The 22,320-nt window shown below is 42.2% G+C and overlaps 1 protein-coding gene across 1 annotated transcript in view; it reads right to left on the reverse strand.

Annotated features, from left to right (window-relative positions):
- Nucleotides 1-22,320, reverse strand: part of LOC121283083 — a 52,157-nt gene that overhangs the window by 21,392 nt on the left and 8,445 nt on the right. Inside the window, exons 2-7 of the mRNA XM_041197165.1 lie at nt 14,954-15,292; nt 11,257-11,586; nt 8,476-8,592; nt 6,124-6,561; nt 5,485-5,865; nt 4,856-5,167 (exon numbers count right to left, since the gene is read on the reverse strand). Coding sequence (XP_041053099.1) covers nt 4,856-5,167; nt 5,485-5,865; nt 6,124-6,561; nt 8,476-8,592; nt 11,257-11,586; nt 14,954-15,292 — 1,917 coding nt within the window. The remainder of the gene's footprint in view (nt 1-4,855; nt 5,168-5,484; nt 5,866-6,123; nt 6,562-8,475; nt 8,593-11,256; nt 11,587-14,953; nt 15,293-22,320) is intronic.

Below are 22,320 nucleotides of genomic sequence, written 5' to 3' on the forward strand. Positions count from 1 at the left end.
GAAATAGAGATGGGCGAGGCCATGGAAGGATGTGAAAACAAGGATAAGTCCTGAACCAGCAACAGGATAGACCCACCAGACATGACAAGGATTTGCCCTGGGAGTCTTCTACTTCAATTCCAGACCCCATGAAGTCTCATGATAATAGATCAGACAGAGGCAAGGAAACCTCCTGCTCATTACCACCTACCACCCTCCCTCAGCTGATGAATCAATACTCCACTATATTGAACACCACTTGTAAAAAACACTGAGGGTAGCAAGGGCACAAGATATAGTTTGGGTGGGGGACTACAATGTTCACCGCTAAGAACAGCTTGGTAGCATTACTGAACAAGCTGGCACAGTCCTGAAGAACGTAGCTACTAGACCGGGCCATCAGAAGGTGGTGGGCAATCTAGAAAGAAGGAAAAGTCTTCTTGAATTCATCTCCAACAATCTGTTGCACCAGTCACTCTCATATTGTTAGGAGTGAAGCACAGTTTTCACCAAGGTCACCTTCTATCATGTTACATGATACTAACAGCATAGTAAATGGGATAAATTTAGTACCAATCTAGCAACTCCGAACTGAGCATCCACGAGGTGCTGTATTCCACCACAGTCAGTAACCTCATGGCTGTGCATATCCTTTACACTATTATTACCAATAACCCAGGTGATCAACCCCAGTACGATAGGGAGTATGGAAGAGCACAGAGGAGCAGCACTGGACATACCTAAAAATGGAGGTGTCAACCTAGTGAGTTACAACAAAGGACAACATTCACGTGGAACTGACAAAGCAGATACTTTATATATAGCTGAGCAATTCCACTACCAATGGATCAGATCAAAAGCTCTGCAAACCTGCCACATGCAGTCATGAATGATGGTATCCAATTAAACAATTAATGGGAGGAGAAGGCTCCATGCATCTCCCTGTCCTCATTGATGACAGTCCAGCATGTGAGTGCAAAATAACATTAGGCTGAAAGTTTCACACCCATCTTCAGCAAGAAGAACCAAGTGGATGATTCATCGCTGCCTCCTCCCAAGATCCTCACCATAACAGAAGTCAGTCTTCAGCCAAATTGACTACCTCTGAGTTTTAATCACAAAATCACTGATTGCACCGGATACAGCAAGGACCATGGGCCCTGACAACATCCTGGTTGTAGTACTGAAGACATGTGCTTTAGAACTAGCTGCACTCTAGCCAAACTGTTCCAGTACAGTTACAAAACTGGCATCCACCTGGCAATGTGGAAAATTGCCCAGGCATGTCTTAACCACAAAAACCAGGATAAATGCAATCTGACCAATTACTGCCCCATAAGCCTCCTCGCAATCATCAGCAAAGTGTTGAAAGAGATCGTTGACACTGTTATCAAGCAGCACTTACACAGCAATAACTAGCTCACTGATGCTCAGTTTGGGGTTTGCCAGGCCCACTTGGCTCCTGACCTCATTACAACCTTGTTCCAAACATGGACAATAGAGCTGAACTCAAGAGGGAAGGAAAAAGTAACCGCCCTTGATATCAAGGCAGAAATTGACCAAATGATCCTTGGCAAATCTGAAGTCAATGGGAATCAGGGGAAAAACTCTCCGAGGGTTGGAGTCATACCTAGTATAAAAGAAGATGGTTCTGCTTGTTGGAGGCCAACCATCTCAGTCCCAGGACATCGCTGCAGGAGGTCCTCAAGGTAGTGGCCTAGGCCCAACCATCATCAAGTGTTTCATCAATAACTTTTCTCTCAATAATATGGTCCAAAGTGGTGATATTTTCTGATGATTGCATAGTGTTAAGTACCATTCCATCACATTCCTGATTTGTGCCTTGCAGATCAAGTCAGGATGTGAGTCATTCACCTCATAATTCCCAGCCTCTGACCTGCTTTTTAAGTATTCACTCCCTCAACTACCAGTTTGGCAGTTGACAGCAGTATGTACCATCTACAAGATGTACAGCAGCAACTTACTAAGACTCCTTTAGAAAGGCACCAGGCACATAGGAACACTGCCACCTAAAATTTCCCCTCAGGATGATAAATGATAAATAACATGCGGGCCACACAAGTGCTAGGCAATGACTATTTCCAACAAAAGAGAATCTACCCATCTCTCCTTGAGGTTCAATGACATTGCCATCACTGAATCCCCCACTATCAACATCCTGGGGGTTACCATTGACGAGAAACTGAACTGGACCAGCTGCATAAATATTGTGACTACAACAGCAGGAGTTCAATATTCACTCCCTCCACCACTAACACACAGTGGCAGTAGTGTGTACTATATACAAGATGCACCGCAGCAACTCACCAAGGCTCTTTCGACAACACTTTCCAAACACCCTACCTCTGCCACCCAGAACAAGGGCGGCAGATGCATGGGAACACCACTATCTGCAGTTCACCTCCAAGCCAAGTACCGTTCTGATTTGGAATTATATCGCCGTTCCTTCACTGTTGCTGGGTCAAAATACCGGAACTCCCTCACTAACAGCAATGGGGGTGTAAATGCACTAGATGGATTGAAGCAGTTCAAGGGCAGTTAGGGATATCCAACAAATGCTGGCCTTGCCAGCATCACTCACATCCCATGAAAGAGCAAAAAAAAAAAATCCCAACCTCAGGCTAGTGTCCTAAGCCCAACTATCTTCAGCTGCTTCATCAATGAACTGCTCACCTTTATAAGGCCATAAGCGGAGATATTTGCTGATGATTGTCCCATATTTAGTTCCATTTGCAACTCGTCAGATAATGAAGCATTATCTGTTCACATGCAGTAAGACACGAGAACAACATTCAGGCTTGGGTTGATAAATGACAAGTTACATTCAGACCACACATGTGCCAGACAATAGCACAGACATAAATGAACGATACCAATAATAATAATAAAAAGAAAAGACACTGATTAATGACTCTTTAATGACAGAAAGTGTCTAATCACCTCCCCTTAACATTCAATGGCATCATCATCACTGATTCCCCCATGATCAATATCCTGGGGTCACCATTGACCAGAAATGTAACTGGACCAGCTTCATAAATATTGTGGCGACAAGAACAGGTTAGAGATTAGGTACAAAGCAGCAAACATCCAGCATCAGATGGCATTAGTGATGGAATACTCTCCACTTGCCAGGATAAGTGCAGATCCAACAAAGCTCAAGGAATTCAACACCATCCAGGACAAAACAGTCCACTTGTTTGACATATTATCCGCCACTTTAAATATTCACTCCCTCAACTACCAGCGCAGTTGTTGACTGTGTGTGCCATCTGCAAGATGCACTGCAGTAACTCACCAAGATTCCTTCAAAAGCACCTTCCATTAAACCAGCAACCTCTGCCACCTACAAGTAGAAAGGTAGCAGGCACATGGGAGCACCACCACCTACAATTTCCCCTCCATCCGGACTTGAAAATATGCCACCATTCTTTTATTATTGCTTAAATATGGGTGAAGACGATCAGCGCACAGGTTAAAAATCTGGAACACTCTGTCCCCACAGCAAGGAGCACAAACTGCAGCAGTTCAACAATGTGGCTCGCCACCACCTTCTCAAGGGAAACTAGGGTTGGGACTTTGTTAACCTTGTTCAGTGACACCCACAGCCCATGAACAAGTAAAAAATCTTCAATCTGGAATGCCAAGGAGATAGATAGCTGCATTCCCAGTGCAATTAGGCATCAGATACCCAGTTTCGTGTGCTATGATGTCATCAACTCACAGAAACTTGCCATATAAAACATGCAAAAATCTGAATGTGCAAGAGAATTTCCAACTAACGCTATCAGATGTTCGATTGCTGCAATTTTTGTCTTTTTTTTGTCTAAATGTTTGGCAAAAATTAGTAATCATATGCTCTGGTCAGATGATGTGATGACCTTTGACCAGAAGCAGAACAGTAAGGAAAATTTGTAAATTCTTTAAAAGGTCTGTGGAATCCAAAATTATTTTTAAGAATGTTTGAAAAGGACTTTGGCGAGATCGCATCAGTTGTAAAGGAATTAACTATAATTTTCTTGGATAAAAAAAATACATGTCCATGTGACCTGGCCACCCTTGACCTGGAAATAGTACAAACAGGGAGGAAGTTAAGTAAGAAGCAGTGTGGCTGGCAAGCACAAAGGAGATCTGCAAGCAGAGGTATTGGAGGGTGAAGGCGATCAGTGCACAGATGCAGGCACCAAGAAAAAGAAGACAGAGATAGTGAAAGAAAACACAGAATTCTTGTGTGGAGAAGAAGCAAATTATTCTCAAGGAGAGGTCAGTTTTTCTGTTTGGCAGAAAAGGAGACAGGGGCTCTTGGGAGGTGCTGTGTAAGCTGGCCAAAAGGGTCGAAAATCTGGAAAGTGATGCAAATAGCTTGGAGACACATAAGAGCTGGGTGGTTTCCCAGAAGTGGCCAAACTGAACCAGGGTGTTTTTGGTTCATCAGCTGTAAAGGAACTCTGGAGAGCATCAGGACGGTGACCCAAAGGAGAGAGGGTTAGTAGAAGTGTGCTTGCTGGTGAGAATCATACCATGAAACTTGAAGGTGAAAGCTATTGTGGGATAGGACTCCTGACTTACCTTGCGTGAATAAAAAACAGCATACTGCGGAATTTGTGTAAGGAGTGATGCATATGCTGTGGTTGCGCAAGATCTATTTTTGTTGTAAATCTAGGTGAAGTGAAATTTGATTTGAAGTATCATTTACCTGTTAATTCATGTTTAATTTCTGTTGGTTCTGATTCATGTTGAAGTGAAGGCTACAAAAAGTGGATTTTGGGAATTTTTTCCATTTCGGGGTCATTCAGTAAACTCAGTTATTTTGGTTTATGGTTTCCCCATGGGGATTGTAACAATGGTTACTTACCCAGCTGATCGAGTACCCAGTCAACCTCCAATGGCTCCATTAGGCTTTTATGTTCTACTCGGCACATATATTTCTTCTTAACATCAGCCCTGGTAGGTGTACTCTTCACACTACTTGTCAAGTAACAGAGTCCATCACTTCCCACAGTTGGCTCACATTCTTCAGGTTCTTCTATCATTTTTTCACCATTTTTGAACCATGTTACTGTGATATTATGGGGATAAAAAGAATGTATTTGACAGCTTAAAGTCATGGGCTCTCCTGCAAGTAGTTTTTCTGCTCCATGTGTTATCTTGTCCACTTTTGGAGGGGCTGAAAAAGAAACATGTAAAACAAATTTACTTTAACAGTGGGATGTTAGAGATATTGGAGTGTAGATTCTATCTAACCTGCAGTCAATGGCCAGAAAATTTAATCCACTGTGTTCTGAAAATTTGGAAATAGGACTCAAGTATAAAATAAAAAGTTACACAATGACCTCAATTAGAGAAATATGGTGCTCAGGGCACTTCATTCTTCACAGGATTTTCCAAATAAAATCAGCAATTTTGTTGCATTGTAAAAAACAGTGTCTGTAAACAAATTTAATTCATTGTTCTAAATAAGGAAATGTCAAAAATATTACATACCTGTAACATTCAGAGTTATTTCTTTCTGCTCTTCACTGTGAGTGCAGTCATGCTGTACCACACAAATGTACTTTGTACCTGTGTCTTGCAGTATATCTGGCCTAATAACTAGTACACTGGTGATACCGTATGATTTATCTTCATACTCAACTTCGCTTATTTGATGGTTACAGTTAGACTTCTTCCCATTGTCAGAGGCAAAGGTTGTTCTGTTGTTATGATCCAAACGAACAATTTCATTCAACTCATTATTCCTCCGTATTTGTTGCCATATGATTGTTAATGGTCTTGGTTTAAAACCATTAATTGAACAAGTCAAGGCCACAAGGTCATTATGATGGGTGTGAAGTGGCACCACAATGTTTGAAACCTTTGGTGGGACTTTGGGAAAGAGAAACAAAACAAATAAGTTGTTTATTTAAACCGAAAGAATTTTTCAGGTGTTAATAAGAGCAAGAAAATGTTATTTTCCAGGCTGAACCTTCTATTAATTTAGGGACTACAGATGACAGAACTGCATTACCACAGTTAATCACATGTCACTTCATATTTACAAATACACAAGTTAAGAAAGGAAATACAGAATGGATTCAAGGAGCATAAATAATAATGATTAAAATCAAATGCTCATGGAGTTACCTCCTTTAACATCCAATGTTATAGATTTCACAGCAGGTTCTGCAAGAGTTTTATGGTGAACGTGAAGAATTAATTCAGCCTCATCATCTCTGTCCACATCAGGAAATATTTTGGTTTCACAATGTAGTTTGTAAGTTCCATTTCTGTCCTTAGAAAGTTTTGGCTGCAAAGGCTCAAAGGACGTGTCTGCTTCACAATAGTTCATGAGAAGCTGCACGTCATCTGCATTTCCATTGGACGCCAAATAACTTCTGTTCTTTGCGATATCCTCTGGGATACGCCATGTACCAATTTGTGTTTTGTGTTGATCCCCTTTCCTCTTTAAGCTTAAAACAATATTAATTTTCTGAGGTCTAAATCTGTTAACTCTGAAACAGATGCTGGCTTCTTCGAAATGGCGAAGGTCGGAAAGTTTACTGCATTCAATTTCTGGAGGAACTAATAGAAAAAAAACAACTTGACAATCTAAACGTTCTCATTTGTTTTCTCTTATTTTCTTGCTAAGCTACAGGCAGAAGTATATATAGAAGACATGATACTTTGTGTATCTCCACAGGACAGGAGTTTCAGTCGTGCTGTGCTTTTCTTTTAATCATTTCAGCCAAAGACGGCCAATGCAGTGCAAATTACATCTAGTGGAAATCGAATTTCTGTGATCTTTTGTGCTTGTTTCGAACATGTTGCACTAGAAGCCAGCTGGACCCACACAACTGGCAACGCCCCAACATCAACTTAATCCCCACTGCCAGCTCTGTTAATCGGACTCATTTCGAGGAGGCTCTTAAAATGAAGAAGAATGAAAACTCAGCAGGTCCGACAGCAGCTATGGAGAAAGAAACAGTCAATGCCTCAGGTCAGTGATCCCTCGAATCAGTTGGACCTGTTGAGATTTTCCAGCATTTTCTGTTTCTATTTCTAGCATCCACAGTGTTTTGATTTTTTTAAAACTAGCCTTTTTTTAGGCACAAGAACACTAATAGTCACATTTTGAAAGCTTTTGAATATGACTTTCCTGTTAATTTACAAATAAATTGACTACTCTACAGCAATAAAACTAAAAACATACAGAACTATTCGAAGTAATTTTCAGTTATTTAAAGTTGGGTCATTCACAGGACACTCCTATAAAAAATCTTTTTTTTGAAATGCACAGCAGAAAGCTGTATTAAACACACTGCACCAAGTTTCATAGTTATATCCTGAAATACAAGCGTGGTGCCTAAGAACTGGAGAATTGCAAATACTACGTCCTTGTTCAATACAAGGTGCAAGGATAAATCCAGCACTTGCAGGCTTTTCAGTTTAACCCCAGTGGTGGGGAAGCTTATAGAAATGATGTTCTGAGACAAAATTAATAATCAGTCGGACAAGTGTGGATTAATTAAGGAAAACCAGCAGATTTTTTTAAAGGCAAATTATGTTTAACTAACTTATTTTAAAGAAGATAACAGAGGATTGATGAAGGCAATGGGGTTGTTGCAGTATATATGGATTGCCAAAAGGTGTTTATAAAGTGTCACTTAATTAAGAGAAGTTAAAACTCATGGAATAAATGGGACAGTGGCAGTGTGCTTATGAAATTGGCTAAGTTATAGGAATCAGTTTTTTATTCATTCACGGGATGTGGGCTTCGCTGGCTGGGCCATCATTTATTGCCCATCCCTAATTTCTCTTGAGAAGGTGGTGGTGAGCTGCCTTCTTGAACCGCTGCAGTCCATGTGGTGTACTTACACCCACAATGTTGTTAGGGAGTTCCAGGATTTTGACCCAGTAGTGAGAATAGTGGTGAACGGGTGTTTCTCAGACTAGAGAGAGGTTTACAGTGAGGCTCCCCAGGAATCAGGTAGGAAACTAGAATTACAAGCCAAAATCGGACCAGCCATGAACTTACTAAATGAATCAAGGTGCAAGGGCAAGGACTGGAACAAACTGGACTGCTCTTGCAGAGAGCCAGCATGGACCTGATGAGCTGAATGGCCTCCTTCTATATTGTAACCATTTTATAATTCTAAGTTACTATGTTTAAGTAAATGAAGCAACATTTCTCAAAGCAAAATTTAAAAGAAAAACACTCTTAATCTCTAGCTGATTGTTAATGACAGGGTTTCACATCAGACAGCATATAAATTAGTTTAAGTAGAAACACGCAAAACAATTTTGGGCTGTGATTTGCAGCTAGACATAAACCCCAAGTTCTTTTCTCTAACACCATGGTGGCAGCACAAAAAAACCACGAGAACTGTTACGGGGGAAACAATAAACAGCCAAAGAAATTGAAAGAACAAGGTCCACACAAGTACCAATAGTCATTGCACAATTAAAAAAAAAAAGTTTCACCACTATATACATTACCTCCTTTAAGTCTGAACCAATAGAAAAATCCAACAACAACCAATAGTGCACATAGCAGCAACGTACAAATTATGCTTGCAACAACTGGTCCTACTGCTGAAGAAGGTTCCTCAAGTTCTGAAATTTGAAACATAAATACAGAAGCATTGAGATTACACTAAATTATCACTTGCACCAAATATATTATGGGGTTGTTCCATTTTTTTAAAGTTAGAATTTAAGATACTTAAACATAGACTTTAAAGAATTTGAAATGACAGACGTGCAGTTAATGACCTCTCTAAACAATAGCATTCCTTTTTCACCAATGAAAAATAAGCTGCAGTTACCAATGACTTGGAGGGGTGTTTACTCTGTATTTCATGGGTCAGTTCATTTGCTTGTGTATTGGCTACTGAAAAACAGGAGTAATTTGCTGTGTTGCATGGAAATTACAGTAAAAGTTTTAAAAAGCTAGTTTTAGCTGAAGACTGCAGCAGCAGCAGGGAAATAAGGAACTGTGCTCAACTAAGGCCTGAATTTTCACAATGACTGAGATCCTTTCTTCCAAATGCAGAAGTCCCACCTCCAAACACAGCACCTTTTGCAGGGGGGAAGAAAATGGGGCAGGTTCCAAATTGCACATCCATGGTTCACAGAGGCAGCTACTCGTATAATACAGCCTCCAGTGATTGTTAGCCAGAAGCGGGAAACACAAGGTTTGCAGCTTAGGCTCCGACCCATGGAGAGCTAACTGCACCACCCCCGAACAACCCCACATCCTGCTCCAATCTCATTCACTTCAGATTTACCAGGGCTCCTTGGTGGTATTTTTATTGAAGCCCATTGTAGGTTATAGCTTATACATGAAGTTATAAAATGATAACTAAAGCTAAATATAATATCAATAACGTAGTCTTCATACACAAAATTTATAAATTCACCCTATCAGCAAATTTTGTTGGATAACTTAAACAAACAGCAATAATTAAGAAAGATATTTACTCACAAATCCAATATGGTTATATTGAATTTTGATGCATCTCTGTCTCAACCCAGGGGAATTCTCAAAAAGAGAACTCTGGCCCTTTATGCGGGGGGTGGGAGGGGTGGGGTGGGGGAAACTACCTCCTGAATGCATACCCACTAGGCTGCCATCTTTGATGGATCTTCCCTGCTGATGGGGCAGGACATACCCAAGTCTGGTGATGGTGGTGTCTGGGACATGATCTGTAAGGTATGATTCCATGATATGACCATGTCAGGTAGATTCTTGACAGCCTGTGGGGAAGTTCACCCAATTTTGGCACAGGCCCCCAAATGTTAGTAAGGAGGTCTGTGCAGGGCTGACAGGGCTGGGTGTGCCATTGTCGTTATCGGTGCCTGGGTCAATGTCAGGCGGTCTATCCAGTTTCATTCCTTTTAGGCTTAGTAGCGATTTGATACAACCAAGTGGCTTGCTCAGCCATTTCAGAGGGCATTTAAGAGTCAACCACATTACTGTGGGTCTGGAGTCACATGTTGGCCAGACAAGGTAAGGGAGGAAGATTTCCTTCCCTAAAAGGCATTAGTGAACCTGATCGGTTTTTACAACAATTGACAATGCAAGTCCTCGCTTTAGGTTGCCCAACTTAACATTGTTTGTTATTTAGGGCCTTTTTTTCTGACACGTGTCACCATTTTCAAGTTTACATCATTTGCACTCTCTCACCCCTCACCCCCCCGTGCCAAAAACACACCACATGTTGCACTCTGGGCCAGCTGCCACCATGTTCTGATCCCGGAGCCGCCACGATCTTCATCAGCGGCCAAAGCTGCAGCAAGTGAACAGGGCACGGGACCCAGGAGGAAGAGCGCAAGGCAGGGGGCCTGACAGAGAGGCTCAGCCAGGTCAGGGACAGTTAGCGCCTCTTGGAGCAGTGCCAAGGCAGCTTGGGATGGGAAGAGAGCAAGTGAGCTCTCCAGCTAAATCCACAGCCTCCTCCCACCCCACCCCTACTCAATCCATAGTGCAGGACAGGGGCTTTGCCCCTGTGAAAGGAGGGAGATCAAGAAGACAGAGTGAGAATGGGAAGGAGCAAAAAGTTGAACTGAGTTTCTGTGGATCAGACAATGAAGCAGTGCTACTCAGGGTTTGTCTGGGTGATTTAGTGTCATCTAATTTGAATTTCCACAGTATTTCTCTTATATTCAGTGATTTATTTTATTTTGCAAGTTAATCCAGGTAGGAGTGCACCCTGTTGCACATGTACGGTACAGTATTCAACTTTTACTTTGGCTCCTTCAGGCATTTCTTGCCCAGAAAAACCAAACTCCACCTTTAATACAGGAATCAATGATTTGCATAAAATTGTTTCACTTAAAGTTGCAATTTTCAGGAATGCAACCACAACTTTAAGTGAGGGCTTACTGTTTTTATTGTTCTAAGTATTTCCAGTATTTTCAAATTAATCCGGTCACCATATCCGCATGGGCACAAGCAGCTTCCACTGTACAGACTGTTTAAAGGTTCTAAAAACAATGTGCACATAACTCTAATGTGCAATACCATTAAACAGCTTTTAAACACAGATTACTCCCTCCCATTATGAAATTTAGACTTGTTATGTCTGGTTAATTTGGATAACCATTATTGTGTAGAATAGTAATTTAATTGTGGAATAATAAGGGATGAATTCCTGATTTAAGTCAGATGCAAATCTCTGTAGAACTTCAGTGTTAAACAATAGGATAAACTTTTTAAACTTTTGTGAGCTTTAGTAAAATCACACTGAAAAATCTTTTGCAAAGATGAGAACATACCTTGCACTGAGAGTTTAGTTTCCTCTGAAAGACTGTCAGGAAGTGACCGGTGAGTCATGACACATCTGTACACATTACCATCATCATCCAATGTTGGTTCAATTCTTAGTCTACTGGAAACACTGAAGGTTCCATCATTATTGGAAATTAGAGCGCCAGTGCAGATATCATCTTTTAGTTCCCTAGGTTCCTTAGGTTCCTTATTTGGTATCTTTTGCCAGATGAGTTTGTGCTGCTGTGGATAAAATCCTGTAACATTACAACTCACTGACCCCTCAGATCCAAGCAAAATAGTGATCTCCTTTGTGGACAAATGGACCACTGGTTGAGCTGCATTAAAGATAAATGTAAAAATAGGTCAGACTGGCATAAGGCACATTACCAAATATATATAAAGGCAGCCCTACGTTAATCTGTACAAACAATGACTGAAAACAACACTTTCCTTCCTTCAGCAATTTCATTCATTTAATCATCTACTTGGTTTCTTCAAGAGAGTGCACAATTATATCCGGAATAAATTAAGTAACTGCTCCAATGCCTCAAATTCAGACTGAAACACTCCAGATTTCTCCAACACCAATACACATGAGGGGAAATGGGTGAAAAGATAAGTACAAAGTGGAGGAGATGAAGATCAGGAAGAGGAGGACAACATCTTTACATAACTTCTAAAGTATGAAAAGGAAATGAAAGAAAAAAGACATGCATCAAAGTATCACCTTTAACAACCACAGAACATCCCAAAGCTTTTTACAACAAATGAAGTACTTCTGAAGTGTAACTGTTGTAATGCAGGAATCACGACAGCCAAATTGCACACAGCAAGCTCCCACAAACAATGTGGTAATGACCAGGATGATCTGTTTTTGTGATGTTAATCGAAGGATAAACAGTGGCTAGGAAACCAAAGGCAACTCTCCTAATCTTCCTGGAGATAGTGCTGTCCGATCTTTTACATCCATCAGAGATAGACAGGACCTTGGTTTAATGTCAAATCAAGAGACCACACCTCTGACAGTGCAGGATCCCTCAGTTTTGCACATTGCAGTGTCAGGTTTTGATTCTTTTGGCTCAAGTCCTAGAGTAGGACTTGAATCCACAAGTTTCTGACTGAGAGGCAAAAGTACAACCAAATGAGCCAGAGCTGACACAAAAGTTGTTTTGGAAGGAAGTACTTAGGTTACTGAGAGAAAGGTGGGATGGGGGAGTACAGGGTACTTCAGCGGCCACAGCCAGAAGAATGGTGTATTCTGGATGGGGTTTGTAAGCCTGGAGGAGATTACAGAGATATGGAAGGCGAAGACCATAAAGGGGTTAAACCACTATTTATACCACAGTGTTTTTTTAAATATAAAAATATAACAACATAAGAAATAGCAGCAGGAGTAGACCATATGGCCTGTTGAGCCCAATCCGTCATCCAATGACTGATTTCCCACTTCAGCTCCACTAACCTCTCCTCGTATCCTTTAGTTCCCTGAGACACCAAAAATCTGTGTAACTCATCCTTAACTAAATTAACTCCAAAGATTCACAACCCTTTGAAGAAATTTCTCCTCATCTTTGCCCTAAATGATCAGCCCTTTTGTCCCAAGACTGTGCCCCCATGTTCTAGACTCTCCAGCCAGGGGAAAAACTTTACAGGAACTATCCCATCAATCCCTTCATAATCTTGGAGGTTTCAATCAAATCACCTCTGAATTCTTCCATTCTTCCAGAGAATACAGACCCAATTTACTCAGCGTCTCATCATTGGTCCCTGTGATGAGAGGGTTGTTCTATATAATGAACCCTCAGTGTACTGCCTCCAATGAAAGTATATCCTTTCTTAAGTATGGGGAACAAAAGTGCACACAATATTAAACAATGCAATTATGGTAAGACTTGTTTATTCATGTACTCTAATCCCCATGCAATTAAGGCTAAAATACCTTTTGTTTTCCTCATTGCTTGTTGTATCTGCATGCTAACTTTGAGTTACTTGTACGAGTACACTCAAGTCTCTCTGAACATCAACATTCATAAGTTTCATGCCTTTTAAAAAGCATGCATTCCCAACTGGATTTGTAAAAACAGCAAACTTAGACTGATCACTCTCCGATTCTTTGTCTAAGTCTTTAACATCGATTGTAAATAGCTGAGGCCCCAGCACTGATCCTTACGGTACTCCATATTGAAATTTCCCAAATCGTGGACACAAAGTAGACAATATTTTCATGCCATTGAATTTGGTGAGAATTGCTGCAGAAATTGGGCATCAGTAGACAGATTTTTCAGTGCTATGCAAATAATACACAATCAGAGCAGCATTTTCCCCCGTCCAGGGGGGTGGGGGGTCGGGGGGGGATTGTGCGGGCGCGGGCGGATGGATTTTGCTGCCATTTTACGTGGGCATGATGTCTGCTTGTAAGCGCTGAGCGCTCAGGGGGATTCCTTGAGCCGGGAGTGCGCTCTTTCACACATGTGCATGAAAAAGCACACAGATCTCCCTGAGGCAAAGTGCTGCCTCGGAGCACGGCTCAAATTTGAAAACTTTATTAGAAAGAGAAAAAAAAAAAATTCCTGAAATTTACCCTCATGTGACACTGTCATACGAGCAGGGACATGTCAATCACTTTTATTTTTAAATTTTATACACATTTTAAACCCCTCATGAAACCTCATCCCGCCTGCGAATGAGGTTTCATGTTTTTCCTGAAGGCCGCCTAGGGTCTTCGCCTGCCCACCAACCTTAAGGTTGGACGGGCAGTATCATTAATTGGGTTAATTAGTTGTTAAAGGCCTTAAGTGGACATTGACAGTTCAGTGGACGCACAGCCGACTCCGGTGCGCGCCCGCCGAACTAAAGATCAGAATGACGCGCAGTGATGTTGGGATGCACACCCGATGTCCCCCTGTGTCATTTTACGCTCAGCGAGTGGGTCCTGTTCCCAATCACCATCCAGAAAATGCAGCCCTTAGTGATAGTGATGATAAAGAAAGCCCTCAGATTCCCATTAGTATATCCCGCAAATTAATATTAATTTCTTGTGCAACTTTTTTAAATGATGTTTTATAATGAAAATCTTGGAATTGTTTATAATTTGTATTTGTCCCCACTGGTTATATCGGCTTCATTTTTTCAATATAGGGAGTATTCTCATTGCTGATTTTAGGTCACCAGTTCCTTCATGGCTGTGTGGGGACATTTCTTGTGCAGCTTACTACTTTTGTGTTCTGATCAGTTAAGCTTGTCGGAACACTCTGAAAAAATTTTTGAACATTTTTTGTACTCATCACAGTTCGGCATCAGAAGATTTTTCAATTGTTTTAATCAAGTGTCAGCAAACAAATACATGTAAATTGTGTTGTTACCAATTAAAACTCTTCTACTCTGCCCCAACATTGAACCTTACCTTTAACCTACGTTCTAAGTTTCCAATTTCCCACATTGCCTTCTTGCTGACCTTAAGGGTAAAATTGCTCATTCCACACCAAAATTAAGACTGTTCAAATTCATTTCATACACACTGCTAGGAGATGGAGCAGAATATCATTCCGTCAATATGGATTGCATTAAGAGCCTGGCTTCATAGGAGAAAAGGTAGTGTGCCAATCCAAAGAACCATTGATTCTATTTGGAGCATGTTTATTTTACAGCTCTAATTTAGCATTTTACCCAACACAACAAAAGATAACATTTCGGTACTCTTACCTGACACCCGCAGTTCTGAACTCTTTTTTACCTTTTCAGGTGTGACAAATACAATACATGTGTATCTCCCTTCTTCATCTAGCTGTATATTTGGAAGATGAAGTGAAGCATCTCCTTTCTGTAATTGCAACTGAGAAATTCTTGCTCCTTGTCTCTTTGGAGAAAATTCATGTCCATCAAACTCACAGATCATTTCATTTTTGGCCCCAATCCACTGGACACCTACATTTGTTAAGCTGAGGTTTACTGTGCTATGGCCAGTAAATTTACATTCCAGAGAAACATCATCATTCACTAAGACATCCTTTGGGCTCGCAAATATGGTCATGTCCAAAGTTTCTAAATAAAAAGAACATTAAATATTAGTATCATTATTCAATTGTCAAAACTATAAATAAAAAAGATTCAAAATATATGATTTAAAGTGACACAGTAGCACTTCAGAGACTCATCTTCAAAGCACTGCCATGGAACGAATAGGTGCAAGTCACATCTATAATTCCCTAATGTGTTTCCTTTTTTAATGCTGTAATGGGATGTGGACATGCATCGCAAGGCCAGCATTTGCTGCCCACCCCAATTTCCCTTGAGAAAGTAGTGGTGAGCCACCTTCTTGAACTGCTGCAATCTACCTGGTGTAGGTACACCCACAGTGCTGTTAGGTAGTGAAGGAACGGTGATATAGTTCCACGCCAGGATGGTATGTGGCTTGGAGGGGAATTTGAAGATGGTGGTGCTCCTCCTTGTCCTTCTAGCTGGTAGAGGTTGTGGGTTTGGAAGGTGCCGTCAAAGGTGCCTTTTGGAAGCTTGGCACGTTGTTGCAGTGCAAGTTGCAGATGGTATACACTGCTGCAACTGCGCATAGGTGGCAGAGGGAATGAATGTATAAATTTCTGGATGGGGTACCGATCAAACAGGTTGCTTTGTCCTGAATGGTGTTGAGCTTCCTGAATGTTGGAGTCATAGTCATTTAGGCAAGTGGAGAGCATTCTACCACGCTTGTGACTTGTGCTTTGTAGATGGAGGGCAGGCTGTTGGGATCATATGATTGTAAGAAATAGGAGCAGGAGTAGGCCATTCAGCCCATCATGCCTACTCTGCCATTCAATTAGATCATGGCTAATTATCTACCTCAACCACTTTCCCACACTATCTCCATAGCCATTTATGTCGTCAGTTACCAGAAATCTATTGATTTCTGTCTTCAACATATCTTGTGGGGTAGAGAATTCCAAAGATTCACTAGCCTCGAGTGAAGAAATTCCTCCTCATCTCAGTCTTAAAAGGCCTGACTCTTATTCTGAGATAATGTCCCCTGGTTCTAACTCACCAGTCAGGGGAAACATGCTACCTAGATCCATCCTGTCCTTCCCTGTAAGAATTCTGTAAGTTGCAATGAAATCACCTCTAATTCATCAAAACTCTTGAGAATACAGGTCCAGTTTTGCCTTTATGTTTTTCATTAGTTGGCATTCATATTCATTTTTCCCTTTTATCAGTTTCTTGGTCATCCTTCCCTGGATTCTAAACTGTTCCCAATCCTTGGCCCTATCACTTTTTTCTGGCAACCTTATAAGCCGCTTCCTTTGATCTAATGCAATCTTTAAACTTCTTTTGTTAGCCATCTTTCTATTGGATGTTTGTGCCTTAGAGGAACGTAGATCTGTTGTAGACCACGTAATACTTCTTTAAATACTAGCCATTGTCTGTCGACCATTAAATCTTTTAGTTTGTTTTCCCAATCCACTATGGCCAACTTGCCCCTCATTCCTTCATAGTTTCCTTTGTTCCGATTTAAGGCCCTAGTTTCAGAATGAACAATATCACATTCAAATTTAATGTGAAATTCTATCATATTACAGTTACTATTTTCCAAAGGCTCCTTCACAGCAAGGTTATTAATTAGCCCTTTCTCATTACATAATACTAAATCCCTAGTTAGTTCTTCAAAGTACTGCTCCAGGAACCAGTTTGCTCCAGGAATTTATCCTCCACAGCATTAGTAGTGATTAGGTTTTTATCCAGTCTTTTTGTAAATTGAAGTAGCCCATTATTACTGTATTACCCATGTTATATGCATCTCTAATTTCTTGATTGATACCTTGCCCAACATTACCACTACTTTTAAGTGGCCTATAAACAACTCCCACCAATGTTTAGATAAAAGCCAAATACTGCAGATGCTGGAAAGCTGAAACCAAAACAAAAATTGCTGGAAAAGCTCAGCAGGTTTGACAGCATCTGTGGAGAGGAAGACAGAGTTAACGTTTCAAGCCCACATGACTCTTCATCAGAAGAGTCCTACAGTTCTGATGAAGAGTCACACGGACTTGAAACGTTAACTCCGTCTTCCTCTCCACAGATGCTGTCAGATCTGCTGAACTTTTCCAGCATTTTTTGTTTTCGTCCCATCAATGTTTGCTGCCCTTCGCTGTTTCTACATCTTGATACTTCTATCCAAGATAATCTCTCACTAATGTACTGATCTCTTCCACCTCTTTTTTTTTTTCTTTTTGCCAATCCTTCCTAAATGACGAATAGCCTTGGACATTCAGTTCCCAATTCTGATTACCCTGTAGCCACAACTCTAATGGCAATTAAATCATACCCATTTATCTCAATTTGTGCCTTTAAATCAAGTGTTGCGAATACCGCAAGCCTTCAGAAAGCATGCCTTGAATTCTGACTTTTTAACAATATTCTGCATTCTGATCCTATTTGAATCTTGCCTTTGCTTCGTCTGTCTCCTAATTTTGCTTGCTACTTTTCCACTTCCTATTAGCAGTTTTGCTTCCCTGCAATCTGAGCTCCCTTTCAGGTTCCCACTCCCCTGCTCATCTCATCTAAACCCTCCCCAACAACAATAGCAAATATCCCTGTAAGGGTATTAGTCTCAGTCCTGCGAAATTGCAACCCATCCATCTTGAACAGGTACCACCTGCCCCAGAACCGATCCCAATGCCTCAGAAATCTGATGCCATCCTCCTACACCATGTGTTTAATCGCTCAAATCTGTTAGCAGGTAGGGCTGGGGGTAACCCTGAGGTTACTGCTTTTGATTTCTTGCTTTTGGACCACTGAGTCTGCTCTGCCATTCAATAAGTTCAATAAGATCACAGCTGATCTGAGAATGGCATTAAGTCAGTGCTTTCCACTGGGACCCCATTTCGAGGCTTCGAGATTGCCATGAGTCCTCAGTGGGAGTTGTGAGAAGAGGTTACAGAGGTTTAAATCTTCACATGTCTTTAAGAACTTACCTTTTCAGTTCTTGTTTTTGGAGCAGTGATCAGGTCTCAATCATCAGCCACTGAGGCCGCATCCACCATTTTAAAAAAGGGGATTTAAAAGGGGCCTGTTGAGATTCATCTGACGCTCCACAGCAGCACTTATGACCCTAGAATTTCCTCCCAGTTGGGAAGCTCTGCCTTAACTCCACTTTCCTTCCTGACCCTCTTAACCCTTACACATTACCTTGTAAATCAACAATCTGTCTAGCTCAGCCATGGATATATTCAACTCAGCCTCCACTGCCCTCCAGGCAGCAAATTCCAAAATGGGAGACAAGAAATAAGTTATTTGCCAACGAATTCCCAGCCTCTGACCTCCTTTGGGAAGTCAGAGTATTTTTATGGCTGGACCAGTTCAGTTTCTGGTCAATGGCAATCATCAGGATGTTGATAGTGGGGGATTCAATGATGGTAATACCATTGAACGTCATGGGGAGATGGTTAGACTCTGTCTTGTTGGAGATGGTCATTGCCTGGCACTTATATGGCATGAATGTTACTTGCCACTTACCAGCCCAAGCCTGTATGTTGTCCAGGTCTTGCTGCTTACGGACACGGGCTGCTGCTGTATCTGAGGAATCATTAATGGTACTAAATACTGTGCAATCATCAGCAAGCATTCCCGCTTCTGATGGATGGAAGGTCATTAATGAAGCAACTGAAGATGGTACATCCTAGGATATTAACCTGAGGAACTCCTGTCACAATGTCCTGGGGTTGAGAGGATTTGCCTCCAACAACCAAATAGATTTCCTTTGTGCTTTATATGACTCCAACCAGTGGAAAGTTTTCCCCCTAATTTCCAGTGACTCCAGTTTTGTTAGGGCTCGTTGACACCACACTCAGTTGATGTCAAGGGCAGTCACTCTCGCCTCACCTCAAGTTCAAGGGGAGGGGGAGCAGGAGAGGGGATGTCAATTTATTCTGAAACAGGAAACCAGATGCCAATCTTTTACTTAATACTAGATTTATTCACTAAATACAACATAACAAGTGTCTGCCTCCATCTTACCCAACGCCCAGTGTCCCAGAAGACTCACTTTATACAGTTTAAAAGAAACCAATGAGAATGAAACAATTAAACAAATAAATAAGACAAATGATCAACACCTTAAAGTCTTCATTATTTAAACAGAACCTATAAAACTTTAACAGAAAATCGTCAAATTATAATTTCACTTTGGGTGCTTTGATGCTCTCCAGCAAACCACACTGCCCCCTGCCCCCACCCCCACCCCCCCCCAACTCCTGCTGGCACCCAGCAGACACCATGTGCACCATCTCCAGATACCCCAGGCATGGATGCAACCACGGAAGCGAGACAGACAGTCAGGATAAACAACGCCCTCAACTGTCCATGGCCTAGACCTGTTCATGGACACCTTGGCCAGTCGCAAAGGTAGACCAATGAGGAGGTCCTCTAATCTGGCTGCCAACCCCACTCCCTTCGTGTGCACTGCATGGCCAAGATCACGAGTGTGGGACTAAAGTGCAACTAAATACTGAGAAACAGCCCCTTTGGATAATGAAAACCTCTGCCCTCAACATAAACATGGAACACAGATTTCAGAAGGCTGCAGAAAACATGGGCAGCCTGGGAATTTGTGAACCGATTTAACTTTCTATTGCATGGGACTGTCACATGCAACATCCTCCGTGCCAAATCCCTGGTGTGCAGAGGGAGACTCCACTGAGAGTGCCCTCCCCGGGGCTCTGCCTCCTCTGGAAGGCAGAATGGAATACCACATGGAATGTCTGGACAGCTGACAAGAGGGAGGAAGTAGAGGTTGTGCAGTAACAGCCTGTACAGTAAACCCCTCTGAAATATGGCTTAGACTGTGGGACTAAGGCTCCTGAGGGAGGTTTTGTCTGGTCCAGTGAGAAATTCTGTCTGAGCAGGGGTCAATTTGGACAGAAGCGCTCCACAAGCCAGTGCCACCTCGACATCACAAGTGCAGTTGGGGCTGAGCGCCATGATTTTGAGGCTCTGGATGGGTTTGGCTACAAGCTCCACATTGACTGACTCACATGACACAGGTACATCTGGCGACATCCAGCCTGCTCCTCCACCATCCAGTATGTCCTAACTCCGGTCACCTTGCAGCCCAAGCCACATGAATCTGCTTTAATGCAGGTGGCATATGAGACCCAATTGGCACCATTTTGGAGCAGTCTCTCCCGCTACCTGTGACTCTCTCCCACTCCGAAGTCTCATCCACTCACCCAGACTCTCCCATTCACCACTTTCCTGCCCAACACTCCCACTTGCCACTTCCCTGCCCGACTCTCCCACTCACAGTCCCTCTTGCAACCTTCCTCCTTCTTGCCACCTCTCTCGAGTTCTCGTTTACAGGATGTGGGAGGCTCAGCTTACGGGGAGTCAACTTGCATAAGGGAGTTAGCCTGTGTGAGGCCAGTAGAAAAAGCTAGTCTATTTCATATTTTAAAATGTATTTGAAAAAAGTTATTTCATTTTCAAACGTAGGAATTTGGGAAAGTACTGAACAGTATTTCAGCTTAGAGTCCAACAGAACCTGACTGCAGTTTTTACATTGGTTGCTATAGGAAAATCTTATTCACTTGAAATTTGTATTTTTTTGAAAAATATACTTTCTTCATAAAATATCTGGAAGAACATTACAAAACATTTCTAAATCGCCATCACAAAAAGTACAATCAGATCCAACTTTTACACATGGATCACCAGGTGCTTCAATACAATCAATGAATATTGCAATCATTTCAATATGGTCATTACAGAAAATCAGACAACTCCAATACCATTGCACTATCAACATACATCATGTTGTACTCTGAGGTGCTTCAATACAATTATAATGTATTCAATGCATACACATTCATTAGTATTCAATGCATATATTCATTGTGAGCCGTACAGCCTGAGGGGTCTATATCATTCCCAGCCCCTCCGTGCACTATGGCTGAAAGGTCTTAGACAGCGACCTTTCCCCCTTGTACTGTTGCGGCGGCTGCCCCAAGCTTTAATGCGTCCCTCAGCACGTAGTCCTGGACTTTGGAATGTGCCAGTTTGCAACACTCGATCAGGGACAACTCTTTGCACTGGAAGACCAACAAGTTTCAGGCAGACCAAAGAGCATCTTTCACCGAATTGATGATTCTCCAGCTGCAGTTGATGTTTGTCTCAGTGTGTGTCGCTGGGAACAGCCCGTGGAGCACAGAGTCCTGTGTCACAGAGCTGCTCAGAAGAACCTCGACAGAAGCCACTGAATCTCTCTCCAGACCTTCTTTGCAAAGGCACAATCCACAAGGAGGTGAACAATGGTCTCATCGCCACCACAGCCACCTCAAGGGCAATGTGCAGAGGGGGTGAGACCCCTGGTGTGTTGGAAGGGTCTGACGAAGAGGGCCTTTCTCAGCACCAGCCACCCTACACCTTGGTGCTTATTGGAAAGTTCTGGTGATGAGGTATTCTGCCAAATGACTTTGACAGTCTGTTTGGGGAACCATCCCACAGGATCTACCCTCTCCTTTTCCCGCAGGGCCTCTAAGACGTCATGTGCCAACCACTGCCTGATGGACTTGTAGTCAAAGGTGTTTCTCTGCATAAATTTTTCCATGAGGGACAAGTGGTACAGCACGGTCCAACTACTTGGAGCGTTCCGCAGCAGCGTGGCCAGAGCCATCCTTCACAACTCCGGGGACAGGTAGAACTTCAGCACGTAGTGACACTTGGTGTTTGCGTACCAAGGGTCTACGCACAGCTTGATGCAGCCGCACAAAGTCAGCCATGAGGGCGATGTTGGGCACATTTTTCCCCCCTTGTCTAGAGGCTTGTACATCGTGTCCCTGCGGAGACGATCCATTTTCGACCTCCAGATAAAGCGAAAGGTGGCTCGGGTGATCACTATCGTGCAGGAGTGTGGAATGGGCCAGACCTGCGCCACGTATAGCAACAGTGAGAGTACCTCATGCCTGATGACCAAGTTCCTAACCGCAATGGAGAGGGAGCTCCCACATGCCCAGTTTTCTTTTCACCGTAGACACTCACTCCTTTCGGTTTCTAATGCATGCTCCAGTCCCTCACAACCATATTCCCAG

The sequence above is a fragment of the Carcharodon carcharias genome, chromosome 10 (assembly GCF_017639515.1).
Source record: "Carcharodon carcharias isolate sCarCar2 chromosome 10, sCarCar2.pri, whole genome shotgun sequence".
Taxonomy (NCBI): Eukaryota; Metazoa; Chordata; class Chondrichthyes; order Lamniformes; family Lamnidae; genus Carcharodon; species Carcharodon carcharias.